This window comes from Piliocolobus tephrosceles, chromosome 4 (genome assembly GCF_002776525.5).
Source record: "Piliocolobus tephrosceles isolate RC106 chromosome 4, ASM277652v3, whole genome shotgun sequence".
Taxonomy (NCBI): Eukaryota; Metazoa; Chordata; class Mammalia; order Primates; family Cercopithecidae; genus Piliocolobus; species Piliocolobus tephrosceles.
This window is the reverse complement of record NC_045437.1, coordinates 132,973,939-133,001,291: the sequence shown is the minus strand read 5'-3', so window position 1 is coordinate 133,001,291 and position 27,353 is coordinate 132,973,939. Positions and strand designations below refer to the sequence as shown.

At 39.6% G+C, this 27,353-nt stretch overlaps 1 protein-coding gene across 3 annotated transcripts in view; it reads right to left on the bottom strand.

Annotated features, from left to right (window-relative positions):
* SOX30 (SRY-box transcription factor 30) overlaps window positions 1–27,353 on the bottom strand; it is a 58,948-nt gene that overhangs the window by 14,675 nt on the left and 16,920 nt on the right. Inside the window, exons 1-3 of one of the 3 annotated variants that reach the window (XM_023218804.2) lie at window positions 9,984–11,314; window positions 7,559–7,798; window positions 5,548–5,727 (exon numbers count right to left, since the gene is read on the bottom strand). In XM_023218804.2, coding sequence (XP_023074572.1) covers window positions 5,548–5,727; window positions 7,559–7,798; window positions 9,984–10,950 — 1,387 coding nt within the window. In that variant the 5' untranslated portion in view covers window positions 10,951–11,314. Of the gene's footprint in view, window positions 1–5,547; window positions 5,728–7,558; window positions 7,799–9,983; window positions 11,315–27,353 lie in introns of those variants that run through there. The other 2 variants (XM_023218805.1, XM_023218806.1) reach the window with 2 other exon arrangements.

Here is a 27,353-nt window from a genome sequence, read left to right as displayed (position 1 = left end):
TGTGCCAGTAACATAAGCACTTTCGGACTAGAAACAGGTTGGGTGCCACGGCTCACATTTGTAATCCCAACACTTTGGAAGGCCAAGATGGAAGAATCACTTGAGTCCGGAGTTTGAGACTAGACTGGGCAACCTAGCAAGACCCCATCTTTACAGAAAAAAAAGAACTAGAAAGAGAAGAGGAGCCTGGGAGATAGTACTAAATGTGAGTGACAGAGTAAACAATGCACCAGACATAAAAATAATACCAGACAAGGGTTGGGCGTGGTGGCTCATGCTTGTAATCCCAAAAGATAGATGGAGGGAGGCCGAAGCAGGTAGACTGCCTGAGGTCAGAGGTTCAAGACCAGCCCGGCCAACATGGTAAAACCCCATCTCTACTAAAAATACAAAAATCAGCCGGGCATGGTGGCATGCACCTGTAATCCCAGCTACTCGGGAGGCTGAGGCAGGAGAATTGCTTAAATCTGGTAGATGGAGGTAGCAGTGAGCTGAGATCATGCCACTGCACTCCCACCTGGGTAACAGAGCATAACTCTATCTCAAGTAATAATAATAATAATGCCAGACAAGACAGATTCTATCAAAGAAATAGTAAAAGTAGTTATATATAATTGCTACGACTACCTTATTAACTCTTTGACAGCAGAGACTAAAAAAAACTTTATATATTGTTCCTAGCAGAGTTTGCCCCATAATAGGATTTAATAAACCTTAGCAGTGAAGGCGGCAGGTAAGCAGGCATACAAACGTGCCACTGGAATTCACTAAGAAGATATCTGAGATAAAACTCACTGTCACAGGGGAGAATACCAAATTAAACTGCCACAATTCACATATATTTACTGAATATCTTAATGGGATAAAAGTGTACTGGGAAGATCTAGTACAGGACAAGTGATTGATTAGAACAAAAAGGTTTGGTAGAATACCCAGTAAAATGAAATCAGCTTGAGGGCCGGATGCAGTGGCTCATGCCTGTAATCCCTGCACTTTGCGAGGCTGAGATGGGCAAATTACTTGAGTCCAGGAGTTCGAGACCAACCTGGCCAATGTGGCGAAACCCCATCTCTACTAAAAATACAAAAATTAGCCAGGCGTGGTGGCACTCGCCTGTAGTCCCAACTATTCAGGAGGCTGAGGCAGGAGAATCGCTTGAACCTGAGAGGCAGAGGTTGCAAGGAACAGAGATCATGCCACTGCACTCCAGCCTGAGAGACAGAGTAAGACTCCCTCTCAAAAAAAAAAAAAAAAAAGAAAAGAAAAAGAAAAAAAAAAAAGAAGAAGCAGCAGCTTGATTGAGAGCCAAATAATGGAGAAATATTACTAGAAAATCCATTAATTCAGTGTGTGAAATATTATGCAGTAGTAATCACAACATATTTAAATTTATGATCCTGGCTAAAGAGAAAGTCAAAAAAATCTACCCTGGGGTTATTCAATTTTTGGAATATTGATACGGGCTAGGGAAAAGGCTGATAGAGATTAAAATAAAAAGTTCATAGAAAAATGGAGATTATTTTACACAACAATGCTAAAAACACAGAAGAAAGAAATGTGCCTCAAAGTCACAGTTACTATGGCTAACTGGCAAAAAATAAAAAATGATAACAAAAATAACAACAAAAACAACAAAAAACCTTCAAAAGCTTGTCCAAATGTACAAATAAGCCCAACTGCGGTGAGGCAAATGCAAAAACGTTAGGCAGTCCAAAGGAAAACAGAAGGAGCCACATCTGAGAGACCTCAAAGTCAATACTAATTGACTCCAAATATTTTTACAAAAAGGAAAGAATCAGTGGAATTATTTAGTCATTACGGTATAAACAGCAACTGAAAGAGAACAGATAGACTCAATAAATTCTTTCTACTAAAGAAGACCTTAAGAAGATTTCTGAACCCTAACTAATTTCAAAGCAAATAGGTTAAAAATATTAGATCAACTACCGTATTCAATTGACAAAAAGAATATAAATAGGTCTTAGATGGCATTCACCTAAGACTTTTTTTTTAAAAGGAAGAAAAAGAAAAAGAAAAAAAAAAAAAAGACAAACCTCTGTCCAGGCATGGGGGCTCACAACCTGTAATCTCAGCACTTTGGGAGGCAGAGGTGGGTAGATCACCTGAGGTCAGGAGTTTGAAAAACCAGCCTGGCTATCATGGTGAAACCCTACTAAAAATACAAAAATTAGCCGGGCATGGTGGTACATGCCTGTAATCCCAGCTACTAGGGAGGCTGAGGCAGGAAAATCACTTGAACCCAGGAGGCAGAGGTTGCAGTGAGCTGAGATTGCGCCACTGCACTCCAGCATGGGCAACAGAGTGAGACTTCGTCTCAAATATATATATAAATATAAATATAAAAAATTATTTTTAAAACCTCAAGGTAGAACTGAGAAAATTTTAGACAAAGTAGGTACAAATGGCTTCTGCCAGAGATTTTTAGCAAGTTAATATGACTTCCAGCTATTGAAACTGATGACCTTGAGAACTCTAGCTTGGTGAGTCTATTATCTACACCTGAAATGGTGGTGAAATCTATACAGTATGATATTAATGCGCAAAGCTTGCTACAGAAAAAGAGCAAATTGTTTCTATATGAGAAAAATCACATACCTCACTATCTTGGTATCTTTCTTCCATGGAAATAAAGCAAACATGCTTGAAAAACAAAATTATCATAACTTCATATTTAGAATATGAAATTACTTGAAACAAACAAAAAAGTATATAAACTAACATCTGCACATGACAAGATATTAAAATTATGATTCCCCAAGATTATAGCACACAAGAGATGTGCTATAATCTGTTCTAAAAGCTACACAAATGATTTAGAATATTAAATATACAGTGAAATTTCCAAATTTGCAAGTGATACTGACTTCTCTAAGTAATATAACGCCAAGTTGATGAGAACAATCTATAAGAATATATTTCAAAGCTATATGATTGGGGAATAAAATAGCAGATAAATTTCATGATTTATTATTAAGGTGTATATCTTAATAATTCCCAAATTATGCTTATAAGATAATGTTCTCCGTTTATCTTTTAAGATGCAAGAAATAATTTTGTTTGTTTTTAGAGACAGGGTCTTGCTACGTTGCCCAGGCTGGTCTCGAACTCCTAGGCTCCCAAAGCACCAGGATTAAAGGCATGAGTCACCACAGCTGGCCCAAGAAATGAATCTTTACTGACACTATATATCACCAGAAATAAGGGATACTGTGAAAAACAGAACAAAAAACTAAGCACAAACAAAAAAATAATTGTTGTCTTAGATCTGATTACTGTTGTGCATAGCTCTGAAATGCTTCGTATAATTCTGCCTACCATACTTAAATACAACATCATGGAGAAAGAACCCTGCCAACATTCGAAAAAATTTTCCAGTTTCTACTCAACCCTTATCTTTGCTCAGAATGGCATAAAATTAATATATCAAATGTCAGCTGCTTCAAATAAGAACACTGTTAATTCTATTTCTGGGAAGAGAAAATATACAGCATTTAACAGTGGGTAGAAGCAGATGTAAGTGAGGTCTTGGAAAATGGGATAAAAAGAAGAAACTTATATTATGAAAACAGAAATCATAACATAACACAGGCTGGGCATGGTGGCTCACACCTGTAATCCCAGCACTTTGGGAAGCCGAAATGGGTGGATCACTTGAGGCCAGGATAACATGGTGAAACCCCATCTCTACTAAAAATGCAAAAATTAGATGGGCATGGTGGTGTGCACCTGTAGTCTCAGCTACTCGGGAGGCTGAGGTGAGAGAATTGCTTGAACCCAGGAGGCAGAGGCTGCAGTGAGCCAAGATCGGGCCACTACACTCTATCTTGGGTAATGGAACAAGACTCTGTCTCAAAAAATAAATAAATAATGTAACAGAAAAACAAGGTAAGCGAAAAAAGTCATAATTAAGCCTGGGTTGAAATACAAGATTAAAGAAGTCACTACCAAATAGTGAAGATTGAGAGTCCCTGACTGTGCTAGGAGAGAACAGGGCTATAGGATCAGCTTTCTGCATCTCTCTCTTGAGTCTAGACATCTGGAATATAGCTTGTTGCTATCGATTGCTAAAATGATACATTAAAAACAACAACAACAACAACACTGAAAATGCCTAAAATTCTAATAAGTCAGTTGCCAAGGCATCTAAAACTCTCAGCTCATATGGGTGGCTTTATTACCAGAAGGATTTAAACAGGTTAAAAAAAAAATAGAAAAAGCAGGTTTAAGCAGTCTTAGTAGTTTCAAGAATGTGGGCCAGGTGTGGTGGCTCACACTTATAATCCTGGCACTTTGAGAGGTCAAGGCTCAATCACTTGAGCCCAGGATTCGATACCAGCCTGGGCAACATGACAAAACCCCATCTCCAAAAAAATACAAAAATTAGCCGGGCATGGTGGTGTGCACCTGTAGTCCCAGCTACTAGGTAGCTTGAGGTGGGAGAATCGTTTGAGCCCAGGAGGACAAGGCTGCAGTGATCTGTGATCCTGCTACTGCACTGCAGCCTAGGCAACAGAGTGAGACCCTGTCTCAAAAAAAAAAAAAAAAAAAAAAAAAAAAAAGTGACAGCAAGTAGTGAATGTATAAAGCTCTCCTTTAAAAATGGTTAAAACATGTTCTGGGGGCCAGGTATGGTGGCTCATGCCTGTAATCCCAGCACTTCGGGAGGCCAGGGCGGACAAATCACCTGAGGTCAGGAGTTCCAGACCAGCCTGACAAACATGGAGAAACTCCATGTCCAGAAAAAATACAAAATTAGCCGGGTGTGGTGATACATGCCTATAATATCAGCTACTCAGGAGGCTGAGGCAGGAGAATTGCTTGAACCCGGGAGGCGGAGGTTGTGGTGAGCTGAGATTGCACCATTGCACTCCAGCCTGATCAACAAGAGCGAAAACTCTGTCTCAAAAAAAGAAAAAAAAAATGTTCTGGAAAAACAAACCAATGATGGATAGCCCTATAACAAGTTATTAAGATATTAGCTTCTCAATTTTTGGTTCCTAAAATCAATAAAAAGAATGTAAAGAACTCAGAGGAGACATTTAGGAAGATTAATATAATGAACCAAACAAATATTTGGTAGAAAATAGATTACTTCCACTGCTTTTCTAGAGCAGTGAGAGAATGGTCTCAACAAATCAGTATCATTACTAAGTTCCAGGACAGGATGCCTCATACCCCATTATCAAGACATTCTTTTATGCTGTTAGTAAAAAGACTCTCCTTTTTCCTATTGAATTACCTCAGTCATTTCCTGCATTATCTGCCTAATCTATGGGCCCATCCTGATTTGCTTAAAAGGTCTGAGGTTTTACACGTGGATTATTTGCTACTCTGGCAAACCAAGTGTTTTGATCTCTACTGAAATTTTTCCTTCTCCTATTTAATGTTCTCACTTTCCCTCTTCTTTTTTTTCCTTAATATTGTTGTTCCAAATTCTTAAGACTAACAGAAAGAAAACTTCAAACTTGAGGTAACATTTTCTTGCAGATATTTAAAAAATAGTAATCTACAATAAAACTAACTCACCAACTGGATGAGTGATGGGATTCTGTAGGCTGGGAATTACCACAGAGTCTGTAGGTGAGCAATAAGGATAAACTGTTGTAGGATCTGTAGAGATGATATTCTGTGTGGTACCAGAAAATACATTGGAAACACTTAGAGGGAATCGTTTTCGCTTCCCTGGACGAGGCTGATAAACCCAACCTACAGAAGACAAAATATGTTTAAATGTGTAGCCTCTATTTAGCCTTTAAATAATTTTTTTCATACTAAAATGCAAAGCACTTTAAAGTGTTTTAAAAACAAATTATTGTCTAAAGTATCTTTTCCAGTTCTGGGATATTATTTCAGTGAATGACTTCTCCACTGTGTGTATTTTAACATACATATCCAAATAGCTCCTGACTAGCGACCAATGTTATAACTCATAATTGAAAGAAAGAGGGTCAATTTTTTTTTTTTTTTTGAGACGGAGTCTTGCACTGTTGCCTGGACTGGAGTGCAATGGCGCAATCTCGGCTCACTGCAACCTCTGCCTCCCAGGTTCACGTGATTCTCTTGCCTCAGCCTCCTGAGCAGCTGGGATTACAGGTGCACACCACCACATCTGACTAATTTTTTGTATTTTTAGTTGGCCAGACTGGTCTCGAACTCCTGACCTCGTGATCTGCCCGCCTCGGCCTCCCAAAGGGCTGGGATTACAGGCGTGAGCCACTGCGCCCGGCCAAGGGTCAAATGTTTTATAACCAATGACACAGAATGAATCTGTAGTACAGTCAACATCAAAACCACTGTACTTGAATCCCAAAGCCTTTCCTCCACCTTATCAAACAATGCCTCACTATGACATTATTCATCTCCTCATTTCCTCACTTTCTGTAAGATACAATTGTCTATATCTTACAATGCAATAGTCACTAATGATCAGTCACTATTTTTTTTTTTTTTTTTTGAGACAGAGTCTCGCTCTGTTGCCCAGGCTGGAGTGCAGTGGCAAGATCTCAGCTCACTGCAAGCTCTGCCTCCTGGGTTCACGCCATTCTCCTGCCTCAGCCTCCCAAGTAGGTGGGACACAGATGCCCACCACCATGACTGGCTAATTTTTTTTTTAAATGTATTTTTAGTAGAGATGGGGTTTCACTGTATTAGCCAGGATGGTCTCGATCTCCTGACCTCATGATCCACCCGCCACGGCCTCCCAAAGTGCTGGGATTACAGGTGTGAGCCATGGCACCCGGCCGATCAGTCACTATTTTTATGCCTAGTTCAAGAAAAGTCACTCTCCTAAACTCAGCAATCTCCAAGTCCACAAATAACTCAATTTCTTCCAAAGTCAGACCAGTGGAACCATGGCATTTGCAGCCACTGTGTAATCAGAACAATCACTGGTTCCCTACAGCTGCTGCCTCTGACCGTCATTCCTAGAACCTCTCTCCCAATATTTCAGAAAATAGTAAGTTTTGTCCCACCTTGCACAGACATGCTGGCCATACTTGTATTTTCCCAAGCTTAATCCCTGTGTTCTCACTGCTAGGGAGAAATCGGATTTATTTCACACTATATCATGACAGGGCTAAATCGGTCAATCAGAAGGCAGGACTATGTTCTGACAATCATATGTTAAAATGGAATATGGTGACAATCCCTGCATTCTCATTAAGTGTAGACTGAATTTTTTTTTCTGTTGCTATCATTTTAACACTTCTATAGTTTACTTGCAAAATTATAGCCTAAAGCTTTCGATATGTACTTTCATTACATTTATATCTATCTAAATCAAAATCACAATGAAACTGCGTGTCCTCTGATTTGTGTGGGTTGGTGAATATGAAATCAGATATCCCTTTGCTTGGTTCCATTTAAGGAAACTCATGCCCAGTGTCGTGTCAATTGCTGTTATATTAGTCATTATTCTCTTTTTTGTACATACCAGAAAAAAAAATATACATTTTTGTCTTTCAAACTCAACCTACCCTAATCTTTAACTAAATAAATTCATTTAAAAGAAGTAAGAGGCATTATTTCATTTGATTACCAGGAAATTCCTCTCTGTGCTTTTCTTTAATCTTTTGTGCTTCATCGTAATAGGGTTTCTTTTGTTCTTCACTAAGTTTGTTCCACTCTAACCCAAGCTGGACACTGATTTCTGCATTGTTGGCTGCTGGGTTAGCTTTGGCTAGTGCTGGTCGGTGGATCCTTGCCCAAACCATAAATGCGTTCATGGGTCGCTTCACATGACCATTTCTGTCCTTACTGAAGGGAGTGTCTGGTATGCCTACATGACAAAAATTAAGAGGCTAAATTAATGTGCCACACACACACACAATTTTAAGGTAAAGTGCACCTCCGTCTATACTTATTTTTGAAATATGTGGAGGAAATACACACTTCAGTATAACCAAAAAAACCTGCCAGTATTCCACAATTCCTTACATCCCCTGAACTCGCCATTCTGAACTGTAGTTTAGAATGACTCCTTTTCCTCAAAGAGAATAATACTGTTGAAGATACTGTGGAAATAATCATGTTGAAGACAGTAAATTGTTGGCTTATTACTTCTTTGATCTGTATTATTAGTACCTCTAACAATAATTAACATTTAGTTTATTTACCAATAAAAATATTCTATCATTAAGGGACAGGAACCACACATTACTTACTCATGACTATAATCTTAGCTAGGTAGAGGTTCTCTAAACATTCACAGGAACTCATCTACATGCTGCTCTTGTGTCCTTTCAAGCAAAAATATTTATCAAATTATAATACTATATTAGTTGTATTTCACTATGAAGCTGAAGCTCCCACCAAGTGGAATCATCAACACTAGTCCTGTGTCCTGGGAGAAAAATGAGAGAAAACAATAAAAAAATTTTTTTGGGTCGGGCAAGGTGGCTCATGCCTGTAATCCCAGCACTTTGGGAGGCCAAGGCAGGTGGATCACGTGAGGTCAGGAGTTTGAGACCAGCCTGGCCAACATGGTGAAATCCCATCTCTACTGAAAATACAAAAATTAGCTGGGCGTGGTGGCTCATGCCTGTAATCCCAGCTACCTGGGAGGCTGAGGCAGGAGAATCGCTTGAACCCAGGAGGTGGAGGTTGCAGCTAGCTGAGATCACGCCACAGTACTCCAGACTGGGCAACGGACTGAGACTCGGTCTCAAAAAAAGTTTTTTGGAAGTCGCAGAAGGCAGGTGCAATGGCTCACATTTGCTTCTGACCTTCGTTCCTAGAACCTCTCTGCCAATATTTCAGAAAAAAAAATGAGAGAAAATTAAAAAAGTAATTTTTTTGAAAGTCAGAGAAGGCAGGCACAATGGCTCACACCTGTAATCCCATTACTTTGGGAGGCCGAGGCAGAGGATTGCTTCAGCTCAGGAATTCGAGACGAGCATCTCTTTTTCATAAAACAAAATTTAAAAGAAGAAAGTCACAGAGCCAGTTGAAATTTCAACAAAGGAAGCTGTCAAATTCACATCTCTCATGTATTTTATCAAAAATAACTGTCCATAAATTTATATTTTAGGATTGCCTGATATATTAAAAATTTCTTAAAAACACTAAGGATGAAATAAGTAGTATAAAGAAAGCTTTCCCTTTCTTTCCTTTAGAAAACAAAAATCTAAAAAATACTGAAGAGAAAAGCAACAGAGTGGAGTGCAGAGGAAGAATCAACACAGAAAATTAAAAAATAAACAAACATAAAGAAAATATGAACCAAAGATTAATATGACTTTCCAAGATGTTCATTGGCAAAGTGTTCTGTGTGAACTAAATCGTAAAATAAGAATTTGCTAACTTTATATCTGGAAATACTGGATAGAAATAAAAACATCTATTTGTACTTGTTACTGCTGGGACTAGTCATTTCTTTAAAAACAGTATTTATGGCTTATTCTACCGTATTATTTTCAGTATTTCTATAAGTCCTTACCTTTCAGAGGAATAAACACTAAAATATTACATTGAATCACATACTGTTTTCTGCTAGAAGAATGTTTATTGCTCATTTTTAAAGATAGCCTCTATAATGGGTATAAACTTTCCTATTTAATCACTTTTTTCATTAAACACCATAATTTCTTCTATATCTTGACACATATAAAAGTACTGAGCTATTATAATACAATATTTTTAATCTTGATTATTTGTAGCATATAAACTGAGGGCTCTGTGCTGTCTAGAAAATACCTCTATTTTTGTGTACAAAAATTAGTCCTATCTAAATACTGGGCCTTAAAATCGATTTTTTAAAAACTACTTGAGAATCTTGAAGGCATTCGTGTATTTTACTGCTATATATACAAGTCGATCAGAAGTGATACCTGTGCAGACTCTGCCCTGAAAATAATCGGTTCCATGACTTTACTTTTGTAGTTTAGACTTGGGAACTGCTGACAAAACAGCTATGGGCAACACAGGTGCAGTTTTGAAAACCCCTCTCCCCTGCTGTCTAATACCTGCATCTGAGGGCAACACGGTGAGCGGGACATCTTTGGTTTCGATTTTTACAGAAGGCTCCAGTAGGGACTGCATTTTAATAGGCACTGGTGTAAGGGGGACTTTGGTCAATCTTATCAGCTCTGAAGGCGGAGCTCCCTGAAACTGGATCCGGGCCCCAGGGGGGACCGTGTGGAGAGTCAAAGGGATCCTGAGGTCTTGCTGGTGCGGCCCAAAGGCACCGGACGTTGGGGCCAAGATGACCTCCGCGCTGCCATGAACTAGGCCATTGGACGCGGGCTCTGCGCCGAGCCTGCAGTCTTCGAGGAGTCTCTCGGGTTCCTCCGTTCTGATCACACCTTCTCGGATGGCCGCCGGGCTTTTGCCTTCCCCGCCTTTCATCGCGTCTCTCATGACCTCCTCGGCCTCCAGCTTGCCCCTCTCGCTCCCTCGGAAGTAGCCAAGGGCCGGTCCGGGGCCTTCCAACTTTACCACCCTGGAGACTCTAGGACCGGTCTCGACGCCCCCACGAGGACCCAATGACGGGTCCAGGCCGGGCCCCAGCTCCTGCTTCTTGGCCTTGAAGTGCAGCGCCCGGGGCTGCACCGGGTGCAACTCCGGCCTGGAGGGGGCGCCCTCGGACGCTGACGACGGCGGCAGGAGCCGAAGGTCGGGCCTGAACTGCAACAGCCGCGCCTGCGCGGGCGAGGCAGCGGCTTCCTCGTCCCAGGCTTGAGGCTGTGGTAGCAGCAACACTTGCTCTGGCTTCACCTGCAGCAGCCGCTGCACCGCGGGCTGTAAGCCGGACGCCACGGACAGCCCGCACGACGAGGCCAAGGTCGCACTGGCGGCCGCGCTTAGTGTGGGAGGCGACGGAGGGGGCTCCACGGCCCCTGCCCAAAAGGTGGTGCCCTCGACCGGCAGCGGGGGCGGAGCGGGATGCAACGGGCGCTGTTGCGGCGGCGGCTCCTGTCTGGCTCTCTCCATGGGGGAGAGGGACGCCCCGGCCTGGATTGTGAGCTCAGCCGTTTGTTGGCGACCTTCCCCCTCCCCCTTTCGGTTAAGACCTTTGCAAGGCCTTTGCTACCCAGAACCCTACGCGGTTCAAAACGCAGCTGTCTGTTTGGACTTCACCAATCACAAGCGACCGATACCCCTGGACGGCCAATCACAGGCGGGTTTTCCGGCTCTTCCCGGTCCCTACTCTCGCCTCGTGCTGAGTCCTCGAATCACCTGCCATGGCCGAAGCCGCCGCACTTGTTGCCCATTTTCTCTGACTCTCCCTGTCTTGTGGAGTTCCCTCCCGGCCGTTATCTTTAGTTATCCCTACCCCGCCCGGAGCTGCGACAATGGCGTTGCCCAGGAAACGCTGCGCTTCCAGGCCACTGACGTCCAGGGAATAAAGTCTTGCGTCACAAGGCGAGCGACGCCTTGTGGGCCCGCTCTGTGCGGCATGAGTAATCTGTCGGCCCTGAGTATCACCAGGGCTTTTGAATCTTTGCTAAGGGAGAATGGTGAAGATTTTGCAACTTATCAATAACCCATTAGCTGATCTTGCTGGGGAGGCTCTTCGACTTTGTGTGATTATTGTGCAAAAGTTTCAGTTAATCACCAGGCCCTGTGGTCCTACTTCCAAAATATTATACATCCCAAATTCGTCCACTGTTTTGTGTTTCTACCTGCCATTATCCTGTTCCAGGCTCCCACCATCTTTCACTGGGATACCGCCTTAACCCTGTACATAGTCTCCCTGCTTGTCACTCTTGCCCCACTACACTCCAGCTGCCAGTGATCTTTCGAAAACGCAAATCTAAGGTTGCCACAGTTTTCCTAAAGCTTTCCGTGGCTCCCCACTGATCATGTGATGAAAGTCTAAAATTCTTAGCAAAGCCTTAAAAATCCCCCAATGGCTTGGGATCTAACCTACTACTACTACTACTATTAGATTGGTGCAAAATAATTGTGGCTTTTGCTCTTAAATAGTTACTGAATCTTTGGGTTTCAGCCACATTGGCCCCCTCATCATTCTCTTTCTACTGCGGGGTCTGTAAACATGCTCAGCGTGCTACTCTTTCCTTTGTGTCTCCTTAATTCCTCCTTCCCATTTTTCAAATTGCAGCTCAACTGGGACTTCTTCAAAGAAGCTTTTACTGACTCTGAAAATCAGATCAAATCTTGGTCTACTTATACCTCTATCACTTCGTTTGCTTACCACGATTTGTAATTAGAATTTTTATGTGATGATTCTACTGCCTCTCTCACTTGACTATAAAGTCCTTGAAGGCAGAACTGTTTGTGTTTTGCCCGTCACTGAAACCCCAATGCAGACCATTGAGCCTGGCATATAGTACTCAATAAATACTTGTTGAATAAATAACTGAATAGCAACTGTGATAGGGTAAAAATAAAATAGTAATAATCACTACCTGTGTTAAGGGCTTACTCTTATGCTAGACACTGTTCCAAATCCTTTCCATGTTTATGCTTCTCCTTTTACTAGGATTGTGTTTATTTCCATTACACATCACCAAGAAAAACAAAAAGAAATCCTGTATTAATATTTGTTGCATTTCCAAATGACATTCTGGCCAAAAGCTATAGTTTATCTTGACGTAGATGATTTTTGCAATCAAAATAAGTTATCACTCAAAACCACTCCAATTCATTGTCTAATCCTCTGGTAACAAATGTGGTCAATAGGAGTTCTTACACCTGGCAGATGGACAAGGACAATGGTTTTCAAACTTTTATCTCAAGAACTCACTATACCCATAAAAACTATTGAAGATCAAAAAAAAGATTTTGTTCATGTGGATTTTATCTATCAATATTTACCATGTTGTAAATAAAAACAAATGTTAAAGATCATTACCAACTCATTTAAAACATCAACAATAAAACTGTTATGTGGTAACACGTTTTCATAGGAAAAAAATATATTTTACCCACATTATGCTCACAGGAGAATGAAGTGAAAAGAGCAAATATTACATTAGGATTATTATGAAAATAGTTTTAACCTAGCCGACTTTGAAAGTGTCCGTCCCCATAGCACATTTTGAGAACCACTGTACTAAGGTTTAAATGGGAGAGGCAACTGTATGCATGAGCAAAAGCTGATAAAAGAGGCAAATAAATTAAGTTGTCAGAGGTGTGTGAACCAGAGCAACTCCATCTTGAGTAGGTGCTGGGTAAAATGAGGCTGAAACATACTGGGTTGCATTCCCAGACAGTTAAGGCATTATAAGTCACAGGATGAGATAGGAGGCTGGCACAAAATACAGGTCATAAAGACCTTGCTGATAAAACGGGTTGCAGTAAAGAAGCTGGCTAAAACCCACAAAAACTAAGATGGTGACAAGAATGACCTCTTGTCGTCCTCACTGCTACACTCACACTGGCAGCATGACAGTTTACAGATGTCACTGCGATGTCAGGAAGTTACCCTATATGGTCTAAAAAGGGGAGGCATGAATAATCCACCCCTTATTTAGCTTATCATCAAGAAATAACCATAAAAATGGGCAACCAGCAGCCCTTGGGGTTGCTCGGTCTATGGAGTAGCCATTATTTTATTCCTTTACTTAATAAACTTGCTTTCACTTTATGGAGTCGCTCTGAATTCTTCCTTGTGCGAGATCCAAGAACCCTCTCTTGGGGTCTGGATCTGGACCCCTTTTCTGTAACATTTTTCTGGTGACCCAGATGGGATTATACTGCGTAAGCCCCCAGTAAGTGGCAAGGTCCTATAACATCTTTCTGGCAACTATGGAATGGACTCTAGTATGGAAACTCTGACCCAAAGGCTAACTTTGGGTAAGTGTTGGGGTCCGGTAACGTCTTTCTGGTGAACACTAAGGGGACAATACTGATGAGACTCCTGACTCAAAGGAAATAGATTGCAGCACTGATTGGACAACTTTGGGTAAGTGGTGGGGTACCCAAATAAAGAATGGGATTGGGTTAGAGGCCCAACTTAAGAGGGTTAGAGTCCCTTCTAAGATTTAGGGGGCTAGAAGACCCTCTCAGTAAAGTCCCTTTTGGCTAAGAACAGATTCGGCATTACAGGATGTTAACTTCTATTCTCCTTGGAATAATTTGCCTTGTACTCTTTGCTGATGGATGTGGGTGACAGGGTTAGGCAGGTACAGGATCATGGGACATGAGGAGATTTTTCCTCCCATAAAGGGAAAACTTGAGAGCTGATGGGACTGCTGGAAAACATCCCTTCACTACTGAGAAGTGACCACCTGAACTCTTCACTGTCGCTGCATTGGGTGGGTCTTTGTATGGCTTCCCTGAACACCTGGCCTTCCCCACCTTGCCTCAGGCAATGCTATCGTCTCTCTCTGTGCAAACTGGTTGTAGGAATGGTAAAAATCACTATTTCTTACAAAGTTTTGATTAATGGAAGAAAGGATTTGTAAGGCTAGTCTTAAGCTGTAGCCAATCTGGTGTGTTTCCTGTGTCATTCTGTATTATTCTGTCATAAAGAGGGGTACCTTAGGATAGAACATGGGCTTAGGACATCCATAAGCCTGCTGTTCAAGATGGCCCAGCAAACTGGTCAGTTACAAACTTTTGTGCAGGTCCCCCAAAAAAACTGGATGAGGTTTCCCTCTTGTCTTGTATATCCTTGGGAGCTTGACCTTGTAACCATGTGGCTGTGCTTTCTCTTTCACAGTGGTGGCCCGGGTTCAGGGTTCAATTCCCATCCTAGGAGATGAGTCCTTTATCTTCTGTCAGTTTATGTATTTATGTGTATCATGGGTGTGGTGTTTGTATATGAAAGAGCTTTGATTAATTGATTAAAAATAATAAATGCTTAAGTCATATTTTTGTAAGAAAAACTAAATGTATAATGCCTTTTATTTAGTTCATGTGACTTAAGTAATCTTTGGGAAATGAAGACAGTTTTAAAGATTACTGGTAAAATGAAAATATCTTAAAAATGTAAACATTTGGTCTAAATTATGCAGGTCAGATATTAGGTTTGCTAAATGCTTTAAGGTCATAAGCTGCTGCTTTCACTTTTGAAAATTGTTCAATTTATCTACTTTGATGACATTAGAGTCTAGATAAGGCCTGGAGACATGTGATGTTAGCCATACCCCCAGCAATGCAAGACAAAGTCAGACCTTATCTGCACTTCTGTCTGTGTCTTAGGCTCCACACCTAGTACATAATTAAAATGCTTACTAACCAGGATTTTCACCAAAAGTAAAAATCGCTGAGAGTTAACATCGTAACATGTAATTGAGACTACTGAAGAATAGTTCTATACATAAGGTGTGTAAGGAAAGTGAAATATGCTTTTGGTAAAAGCTTATTAGAAGTCATGGGAATGTAAATTTTCTTCCTTAAATTAAATGGTTAAATTATTGTTTTAAGTTAGGTAGAATGAAGCTGAAGGTTTAAGCAAGTTTTAGAAAGTTGTGAAAAATTAACTGTAAGACATTCTGTGTGTGAATATATTGGCTAAAGTTAAAGGAGTATTCAGTTTTTCTATAAATTAAGCATTGGAATAAAAGCACAAGTTTTTTAGAGCAAAAACCTGCTATAATTTGCTCCTTAACAAAAATATGTGAAGGGTTATAAAAGGTTTATGAAAATCTTACCTAAAAGTAAAACTCATTAAGATTGAATACATTTGTCTATAACATTTTATAAAGAATTGGGTTTGTCATCAATAAGGCACTAATGCAACAGTCACATTTGGCTTATTTGGTACAAAAATCATACAGGAAGCATTATCAAATGTAAAATGGTGTTTGGATTTTGGGGGGCTGTAATTGTATAAATGTATTGTTGGTATATATCCAAAATTATTTTTAAAAGTCTTATAATTCTGATATGACTTAGTGTATATTATGAATAATTATAATTGTTACATAAAATCATTGTATACCACAGAAGGAAGCAAATTTCCTTATCAATTGTGACTTTAATGGTGGCTGTCCTAAGATTTTTTGTCATCCACACACAATTGTTGCCTTGTTTTAATCCTCTTCAAAAGTTGGTTTATAATCAACTATAGAACTCTAACAAGTGTTCTTCAATGTAGGTTTCTGACAACTTTGGAAATTGTGATATTAAAATAAAGGAAAACACTTTCAGAATACTCATGGAGAGCTGAAATGTTCAGGCATATCAAGCAGAACAGAAGTTAACTGAATTGACTGAATAATAGAAGACTAAAGTAATCATTTTAGCTTTGCTTAAAATGCTGCTGATCCTTTGTTTTGTTTTTCAGAGTCAAGGAAACTTATCCTTTGAGCTATTTGCAGCTCTTAGCAGTTGAGTAAAGTATATTGCTGTGAATAACATTTGAAGCATATTTGGTTCTCTCAACCTAATTTCTCCAGAATTTGGAAACTGTTTGTGAGTATTTTTATGTTATGGCAATATAGTTATTTGCATAACTGAAATAAGAACCTGTTTTCTTTTGCAACAGGACACAATTGGAAACACTGGTTATTTTACCAAGGCTTTGACTGGAATGGCATGTTTTCCTTTAAGGAATCAAACTTGACTTGTAAAGCCAATAAAAGTCCCTTGGGGAATTGGCCTCAGACCTTGTCTACAACAGCCACTGTACAGGGTTTCTGACCTGTGGTAAGTAAAGAATGTCACTTTCTAACAGGTCCAGGATCCCCAGGTTATCTTGGGACCCTAAGAGGAGGGGAATTTACTCACCTCATAGGTATTTGAGGGTACAAACCTATGGCAGGGATGGGCTCTAAAAATGTCTTAGATTCCTTCTATGGAATAAAGTTCCATCAAAGCCAATTTAAAAAGAGTTTATGTAAAAAATAATTATTCTTATTGCACTTTATACAAATAATCAGGCCATGTATAATAAAGCAAATCAGACTTACCACAATTTGTCTTTAGTAAAAATGGGAAACTGGAGAGAAATTATGTTTCAAAAACGGTGGTACACTTGTTATTAAATTCTAGTCTTATCAGTTGTTTTTAAGTTTGTTTCTGCAATTTAGACTAACCCTGCTTATTCCTGTGAACCAACTAGTGACATCTGACTGTTGCTCAGAGGAAACAAGAGGGATGGGGAATGTAAAATCTAAATCAGCATTCTAATTCTGAACACATATTGGAATCAGATAACAACCCCATGTCAGCTTGGTTCCAACAGGTGCCCAGTTCATGGAAAGTCCTCTAACTTAGTTTACTTGGAATAATTTTATTTCTTTTGCTTTACTGTTGTGGAATATATTGCTGTTCTGCTATTTGTGTTAGGAATAAGGATAAGCTTACTCGTTTTCTTAAGTTAAACACTTATGAATCTTCCAGATATCACCTTTTGTCAAAACTCAGAGTCATGAATTGCCCTCACCATACTGATGCTTTCTGACTGAGCTCCTCTCTACCCTGAATACAAGAGACTCTCATAGTTAGGCAGGAATATCATTGCTCCTATTCATCATGAAGAAGTTACAGAAGATGGATTTTCAACTCTCTGCAACCCTTAGGATTAAAATTATACAAACCCTTAGGATTATAAAAGGGAGGGGGTAATGTCAGGCGTGTGAACCAGAGCAACTCCATTTTGAGTAGACACTGTGTAAAATGAGGCTGAAACCTACTAGCCTGCATTCCCAGATAGTTAAGGCATTCTAAGTCACAGGATGAGATAGGAGGCTGGCGTAAAATACAGATCATAAACAGCTTGCAGATAAAACAGGCTGCAGTGAAGAAACTGGCTAACACCCACCAAAACCTAGGTGGCAACGAAAGTGACTTCTTATCATCATCACTGTTACACTCCCACCAGTGCCATGATAGATTACAGATGCCATGGCAACATCAGGACATTACCCTATATGGTCTAAAAAGAGGATGCATGAATAATTCATCCCTTGTTTAGCATATCATCAAGTACTAACCATAAAAATGGGCAACCAGCGCTCTGTCTATGGAGTAGTCATTCTTTTATTCCTTTACTTTCTTAAACTTGCTTTCACTTTACTCTATGGACTCACCCTGAATTCTTTCTTGTGTGAGACCCAAGAACCTTCTCTTGGGTTCTGAATCTGGACCCCTTTCCTATAACATCTTTCTGGCAACCCAGATGGGCCTATAGATATTCCCAGTAAGTACCAGGATCCTGTAACATCTTTCTGGTGACCATGGAATGGTCTCACTATACTGTGGAAACGCCCAACCCAAAGGCTAACTTTGGGTAAGTGGTGGGGTCCGATAAGAAAGTTGGTGTTAATTTGTGCATTCATTCACCTTTAAGCATGTTGTTAGTCATAGGTTTATGTAGCTGCCTTTTATTAAAGTAAGAAAGTTTCCTTCTATTCCTAGTTTATTGAGAATTCTACCATGAATAGTAGTTCAATTTTATCAAATGCTTTGTCTGTGTCTCTTGAGATGATGATATGGCATTTTCCTTTAAGGGTCAGCAGAATTTTCCAGAAAAGGCTATACAGTAAATATTTTTGGTTTTGTGAGCCACATGAGCTCTGTTGCAACCAATCAACTCTGCTTTTGTAGCGGAAAGCAATCATATACAATATGTAAACGAATGGGCTTGGCTTTGTTTCAGTAAACTTTATTTGCAAAAACAAATGTCATGCCAGATTTGGCCCAGGGGCTATAGTTTGCTGACCACTGATTTATTTTATTAATGTATGTATTACACAAATTGATATTCAGATGTTAAGCTAAAGAACATTCCTGTAATAAACCGACCACACTTGGTAATAGTATATAATCCTTTTTGTACATTACTGGATCTAATTTGTTGTTATTTAAACAATTTTAGCATTTACATTCATGAGCAGTGTTGTTCTATAGTTTTCTTGTGATATCTTTGTGGCTTTTAGTATCAGGGTAAAATGAGCTGTAAAGTGTCCCCTTTTCTTCTATTTTTGAAAAGATTTCCATTGGATTGGTATTATTAATTATTTAAATGTCAATAGAGTTCCCAGTAAAACCATGCAGGCCTGGACTTCCCTTTGAAGAAGATTTTAAAATAATTTAATTAAATACTTTAATATTTTTCACTGATATATATCTATGCAAATTTTATAATTTCTTTTTGAGTCTACTTTGATCATTTCTGTTCATGAATTTGCCCATTTCATCTAAGTTGACAAATTGTTGGCACAAAGTTGTTCAAAATATTCCTTTATAAGCCTTTTAATTTCCATAGGGTTCAGAATGCTTCCTCTTTTAATCCCAGTTTTGGTAATTTCTATCTCTCTCTTTTTTTCTTGGTCATTTGACTAAAATGTTATCAATTTTGTAGATCTTTTCAAGGAATCAACTGTAAGTTTCACTAATTTTCTCTATTGTTTCTCTGTTTTATTTGTATTGATTTCTGCTGTGGTCTTGAATCGTTCATCCTACTTTGGCTCTTCTTTTTGTAGTTTCTTAAGGTGGAAGCTTAATTAATTTTTCTAGGTTATTAAAGTCTTCCTTTCTAATTTTTAAAGCTATAAATTTATCTCTAAATATTGCGTTACCTGCATTAATGTTGATATGTTCTGATCTTATATTCATTCAGTAGAAAATATTTTATAATTTTCCTGGAGATTTTTTCTTTGACGTGTAAACCAAAAATAAAATTCAAAAGCCTCCCCCACAAAAATCTGATTGGACTTTCTTCTCAGCCAGGGCACTCTAAAATTTAACCTGAAAGACTGGTTCAAGCCATGAAAGGAAGTAGGGGTTTGACATGCCTTATTATACTCCTCCAGCATTAACCAACACAAACCTTATATCTGATAATAAACATTTACAGTCTTCTCTCTACTGCCTGCTGGAGGCTTTGTCTGCATAATAAAACCTAGGTCTTCACAATCCTTTATCATAACCTAGACATTCCTTTCTACTGATAATAACTTTTTATATCAATTGCCATCAGAATATGTTTAAAGAAATATTGACATACCCGCCAGGCATGGTGGCTCACACCTGTAATCCTAGCTCTTTGGGGGGCCAAGGAGGGTAGATCACGAGGTCAGGAGTTCAAGACCAGCCTGGCCAACATGGTGAAACCCCATCTCTACTAAAAATACAAAAATTAGATGGGCATGGTGGTGCGTACCTGTAATCCCAGCTACTCGGGAGGCTGAGGGAGGAGAATTGCTTGAACCGGGACCTGGGAGGTAGAGGTTGCAGTGAGCCGAGATCTCACCACTGCACTCCAGCCTGGGCGACAGAACAAGACTCCGTCTCAAAAAAAATAAAATTAAATTAAAATAAAATAAAATAAATCTGAAAAGAAATACTGACAAATCCAAACATAATTAGTGGATAGTGTTTCTTTTTTTTTATTCTGTCCATTTTTCCTCCACATATTTTGGGGCTCTATAGTTAGGTGCAATTATATTTATAATGCTGTATCTTTTTGATTAATTAACCCTTTTATCATTATGAAATGTTCTCCTCAGTCTCTAGGATAGTTCTTGTATTAAAATATATTTACATATAATCTCTCCAGATCTCTTGTGGCTACTGTTTGCTTCATGTATCTTTTACCATTATATTACTTTCTTTCTATTGTATTTTAAATATAAAGGTTTTTTCTATGAAAAAAATATACTCTTAATCTTACATTACTACCTCTGCCTATGAGTGGAGTTTCTAGTCCAGTAAAATTTAATGTAAAAAATTACTGGTATACTTAGATTTATGTTTGTCATTTTAGAACTTTTCTACATGCTTGTTTGTTCCTATGGTTCTCTTATATCACGTTTCTTTGGTTATACAAATATGTTTTAGCTTACCATTTTAATTCCTGCGTTAGTTTTTTTAAGCAAGTTTTTGAGGTTTAGTGTGTGCAAGTGTATTTGCATGCATCCTTAACCCATCACAGTCCTCTCCAGGTTAATACTAACTTAATTCTGGTCCAATATAGCTACATTTCACCTGTAGGTCTCCATTTCCTCCTCCTCCCTGTATGCTATTATTGACGTTGATATGGTGCCTATATATCTTATAAACCAAGTAATACAGTAATACATTTATTGCTTTAAACAGATTGTTTAGAGAAATTGAGAGAAAAAATATATTATTTTTTAAATCTAGTGTTAACGAAAAGAGTCAAACTCTGTAAAATATTTGAAGAGATTTATTCTGAGCCAAATATGAGTGACAATGACCCATGACACAGCAGTCAGGAGGGCCTGAGAACATGTGCCCAAGGTGGTTGGGGCGCAGCTTGGTTTTATACATTTTAGGCAGGCATGAGACATCAATCAAATACATTTAAGAAATACATTGGTTTGGTCCAGAAAGGCAGGACAACTCAAAGTCAGGGCTCCAGGTTATAGGTAAATTTAAGCATTTTCTGGTTGACAATTTGTTGAGTTTATCTAAAGACCTGGGATCATAGAAAGGAAATGTTCAGGTTAAGATAAAAGACTGTGGAGATCAAGTTATTTTGAAGTCTTATAGTGGCTGCCCTTAGAGACCATAGATGACAAGTGTTTCCTGTTCAGATCTTTAAAACGTGCGAGACTTTTAGTTAACCTCTTTAGGATTGGGAGGGCCTAGAAGAAAAAGATATAGCTATGTTACCAGAGATTCTTTACAGATGCAACTTTTCCCCCACAAAAAACAGCTTTGCAGGGCCATTTCAAGATATGGAAAAGAAACATGTTTTGGGGTAAAATATTTTGATTTTCTTCTTTGTCTTGTAATGTTATGCCAGAGTCAGACTGGAAAGTAAGTCACAATATATAGGGTTAAATAAAACCCATCTGATGAGAATTTATGATTTGTAAGGCACGACTTCTCAGACCTTTCAGGAATTTGGGCAAGATTAAAAAATCAGAGTTTAGTCCTCATTAGCCACATATTTACCATTTCCCACATTGTTCTTTCCTTCATGCATATCCAAGTTTTGTCCACTGTCATTCCTTTAATATTTCTTGGAAGACAGTTCTCCTAGCAGCAAATTCTCTCAATTTTTGTTTACCTGCACATATCTTTATTTACCTTCATTATTGAAAGGTTAGCTAACGATATGAAATTCATGGTTGGCTTGTTTTTCTTTTCTTTTTTTTTTTATTATACTTTAAGTGCTAGGGTACATGTGCACAACGTGCAGGTTTGTTACATATGTATACATGTGCCATGTTGGTGTGCTGCACCCATTAACTCATCATTTACATTAGGTATATCTCCTAATGCTATCCCTCCCCTCTCCCCCGACCCCACAACAGGCCACAGTGTGTGATGTTCCCCATCCTGTACCCAGGTGTTCTCATTGTTCAGTTCCCACCTATGAGTGAGAACATGCAGTGTTTGGGTTTCTGTCCTTGCAATAGTTTGCTCAGAATGATGGTTTCCAGCTTCATCCATTACCTACAAAGGACATGAACTCATCCTTTTTTATGGCTGCATGGTATTTCATGGTGTATATGTGCCACATTTGCTTAATCCAGTCTATCATTGATGGACATTTGGGTTGGTTCCAAGTCTTTGCTATTGTGAATAGTGCCTCAATAAACATGTGTGCATGTATCTTTATAGCAGCATGGTTTATAATCCTTTGGGTATATACCCAGTAATGGGATGGCTGGGTCAGATGGTATTTCTAGTTCTAGCTCCTTGAGGAATTGCCACACTGTCTTCCACAATGGTTGAACTAGTTTACAGCCCCAAAAACAGTGTAAAAGTGTTCCTATTTCTCCACATCCTCTCTGGCATCTGTTGTTTCCTGACATTTTAATGATCGCCATTCTAACTGGTGTGAGATGGTATCTCATTGTGGTTTGATTTGTATTTCTCTGATGGCCAGTGATGATGAGCATTTTTTCATGTGTCTGTTGGCTGCCCAAATGTCTTCTTTTGAGAAGTGTCTGTTCATACACTTTGCCCACTTTTTGATGAGGTTGTTTGATTTTTTCTTCTAAATTTGTTTAACCTCTTTGTAGATTCTAGATATTAGCCCTTTGTCAGATGGGTAGATTGCAAAAATTTTCTCACATTCTGTAGGTTGCCTGTTCACTCTGATGGTAGTTTCTTTTGCTGTGCAGAAGCTCTTTAGTTTAATCATATCCCATTTGTCAATTTTGGCTTTTGCTGCCGTTGCTTTTGGTGTTTTAGACATGAAGTCCTTGCCCTTGCCTATGTCCTGAATGGTATTTACCGGGTTTTCTTCTAGGGTTTTTATGGTTTTAGGTCTAACATTTAAGTCTCTAATTCATCTTGAATTAATTTTCTAATTTGCTAAAATGAAAGCTTTCCCCAGGTGCGGTGACTCACGCCTGTAATCCCAGCACTTTGGGAGGCCGAGGCAGGTGGATCACCTGAGGTCAGGAGTTCAAGACCAGCCTGGTCAACCTGGGGAAACCCTGTATCTTCTAAAAATACAAAAATTAGCCAGGCATGGTGGCGTGCACCTGTAATCCCACCTACCTGGGAGGCTGAGGCAGGAGAATTGCTTGAACCCAGGAAGTGGAAGTTGCAGTGATCAGAGATTGCACCACCGCACTCCACCCTGGGCAACAGGGTGAGGCTCCATCTCAAAAAAAAAAATTAAAATTAAAATTAAAAATACAATGAAAAATGTCATTGAACTCAGATTAGGAAATAATTCTTCCCAAGCAAAAAACTCATGAATTATTTATTGGATTTTCTTCTACCTTTAATTTCTAATGCATAGGAATGAGTAATAGTATAAGCCAAACTGGAAAGTCAATTCACATTCCAGATTCCATTTTTACGTGGGCATGAAAATTTCAAATTCTTTTATTCAACAAGCCAGCCTAGTCACTGGAAAAGATTAAATTGAAATATCTGCCTGCGTCAGTCTCTCTACAAACATATAACCTCCCCACCCTGCATTGGTAGAAGAATAAATAGGACTGAGAGGGAGAAAGACATTTGTGTTGCGGGTGCACAAATCTTTTTTTTTTTTTTTTTTTTTTTGAGATGGAGTCTCGGGCTGGAGTGCAGTGGTGCGATCTCGGCTCACTGCAGCCTCCAGTTCCCAGGTTCAAGCAATTCTCTGCCTCAGCCTTATGAGTAGTTGGGATTACAGGTGCCCACCACACCCGGTTAACTTGTGTATTTTTAGTAGAGACTTTCGCCATGTTGGCCAGTCTGGTCTTGAACTCCTGACCTCAAGTGAGTGGGGCCTCAGCCTCCCAAAGTGCTGAGATTACAGACATGAGCCACCATGCCTGGCTAGCCAATCTTGAAAACGAATACTAGAACATTTTTCTACGTGGGAAGTTGTGGGATCTGCTCGAGATTCTGGTTGGTTGGTTGTTTGTTTGTTTTGGTAGAAACGGGATTTCGCCACATTGTCCAGGCTGGTCTAGAACTCTTGGGCTCAAGCAATCTGTCCACCTCAGCCTCCCAAAGTGTTGGGATTACAGGCGTGAGCCACTGCATCCAGCCATGCACCAAGGAAATTGCTAACCAGTAAGAAAGGAGAACATGAGAGAACAGTTACTGGGAAAAATTAAGTTACCTTTTATTTATACTCCCCAGTGAATTGAGACTTCTAACAAACTAGTTACATATACAAAAAAAACAAAAACAAATAAAAGAATTTATCAGCTCAATTGTTCAATAAATATTTGCTGATTGCTTCCCTTGTGCCAGGCACACTGTTCTAGGCTTTGAAAAATATTAAGCAAAGTCCTCCCCTCTAGGAACTTGTCAGTCCAGGGGTAGCACTGGCTCCAAGCATGGTGCTCGATGTTATAACAATTTTTTTTCTCCATCTGTCATATCTTCTTTCTTTTCTGTAAACTGAAATCTCGGGTGGTCTCTTCCCTCTTGAAGGCAAATGGCCACCAGTGTAACATTTCTAATGGGAAGAGAGCCTGTCTTTCCTAATCATCCTAGCAAAGGGCCAGACTGTCTCATTTACCTGGCTTGGGTCACACCCACATCTCAGAACCTGACTGGCTAGGTCTCAGTCATCAGTAAGGCCACAAATATTGGTGCAGGTTGTTCATTGCAAAAAGGACAAGCAAGGGCTGAAATCCAGTGAGGGTCACATTCAGCAAGGCTTTATCCTGGTGCAGGACTGTGTGTGGCAGGAGAGAGGGATCTTTATCCAGTTCACACTAGGACTTCACAGTGGTCTTGGCCGTGTGCTCACCCTGGAGCAAGAGGTGAGGAGGGATTATGTCCACCTGGGCTACATGGCCTGAAGGTGGGGAAAGGACAGTTGGGCTTCCCTGGTCCAAAGTCAGAAAAGCGAAATGCTGGGCAGGCAAAGACAACAGCTATCTACTTCATTCCTTACAAGCAGGGAAAGGCAAGGTGGCAGAGTGGAGGGGACCTTGGACTTGGTGTCAGAAGGCCTGGGTTCTTATCCTAGTTTGGGAAGTTTTTGGACATTGGGCAAATCACTTAACTAATCCCCACAACATTTGTTTCCTTTGTTATAAAATGGAGAAAATTGTTGTCTTACCTCCCCTACAGACTCATTGAGAGAGGAAAACAATGAATAACGTGTGAGAATATGGTTTGGAATAAGTTTCTTATGTCCAGAAGGTATTATTATTATCAATTATATCCTCCTAGTCAGTACCTGTGGACACAAAGTTCTTTTTTTTTTTTCTTTTGTCTATCTCTTCCATTCAATCAGTCCTGGATATCTGAAAAATCAGAATAGATTCTCAGTTGGCCCAGACACCTCACACATTGTCCAGGGCCCTCACACATTGAAGGGGCTCAATCAGTGTTTAATTGGCTGACCTATGATATAGAAATTCACACTACTCAGGGTTCCTTTCCAAAGTCTTACACAAGCAAAATGTTGTGGCAAAACGTTCACCCAACGTTAAAATTCAAGGATTCCAGAAACTGTAAGCCAGCTGTCTTGTGATCTCATTGCTGGGTCTCAATGTAAGTACTGCTTCCTCAGAGGAAACTTCATGGACTATCCCCAGCCACACCCGCTCCCTGCCCCAGGCCTCCAGCCTGATTCACAACATTTCACTCAATTGTCTGTCCTAAGGTCTGTCTTTCCCAACTGACCCCGCGAATCCCACCCCCACAGGGCAGGCAGCATGGCTGTCTGGTTTGCTGTTGCGTGATAGCCGTGGTGCGTGGTACATAAAAATAAATCAAGAAATACTTTTTAAATGAATGAGTACATTTGTGGAATTAAAGGGTACAAGGTTAAGTGTGAATAGGCAACATACATTTAATTTCCTCTTTCTCTTTTCCTAACGTCTTTTTCCAAGCCCTCCATCAACCACTTCCTCATGACTTCTGGAACCCCTATTAAGGAGAGAAAGAATGAGTAGTTAACTTGAATGTGTCCTTTTAAGGACACACAATCAATGACTCTTTAGAAATAAAATCCATTCCCCCTGACCTATGTAAGCAATGCCTCAAAAATGCAGGACAGATATACTAATTATAACTCTCGGTAACCATAAATTTATTCTGGAATAATAGTTCTAAATTTTATACCCTTGTATATCCTGGTATGTCCTAATGCTTATATCTGCCTCAAAACCAAGACAGACCTAGGCAGTCATTCCTGGAAGCATATACATTACTCCAAGCCAGAAATTAGATTAGAGTGGTTCAGAGGAGAAAGGAGATTTTAGACACAAATTATTCCTTCTTCTTTCCCCTCCCCACCATCCATTCTGCAAATTTCATTTACATAATGCAGCTTTTAGCACAAATGAAATGAGTCAGCATCAGGGAAGACAAACTGAAATATGACTTTCATGCCAAAGGCAATTATTTTTCTTTGTGTCAGCCTGCAGTGAGCAAGTGGTCTTCTAAGTAACAGAAAATTTAAGACATAAAAATAGAAGCCAGTGTCCAGTTAGGTCATAAATACCTGTTGTGTGCAGAATTTTTAATTTATTTTTAACTATGCTAAGATACACAGAATATAAAATTTACCATCTTAACCATTTTAAGTATACAATCCAGTAGTGTTAACTACATTCACGTTGTTATGAACCAATCTGCAGAACCCTTTTCACCTTATAAAATGGAAACTCTGTACACATCAAGTAACAACTCCCTGTTCCCTTCTCCCCATCCCCCGGCAACCACCCTGGTACTTTCTGCCTCTATGAATTTGACTACTGTAGGCACCTCATATGAGTGCAATCACACAGCATTTGTCTTTTTGTGACTGGCTCATTTCACAGAGCATAATGTCCTCAAGATTTATTCATGTTGTAGCATGTGTCAGAATTTCATCCCTTGTTAAGGCTGAATAATATTCCACCGTGTAGACATGCCATATCTTGTTTATCCACTCATTCATTAACGGATGCTTAGGCTGCTTCCTCACTTTAGCTATTGTGCATAAGCTACTATGAACACGGCTGTACAAATATCTCTCTGAGACTCTGTTTTCAATTCTTTTGGCTGTGTGCCCAGAAGTGAAATTGCAGGATCAATGGTAATTCGATTTT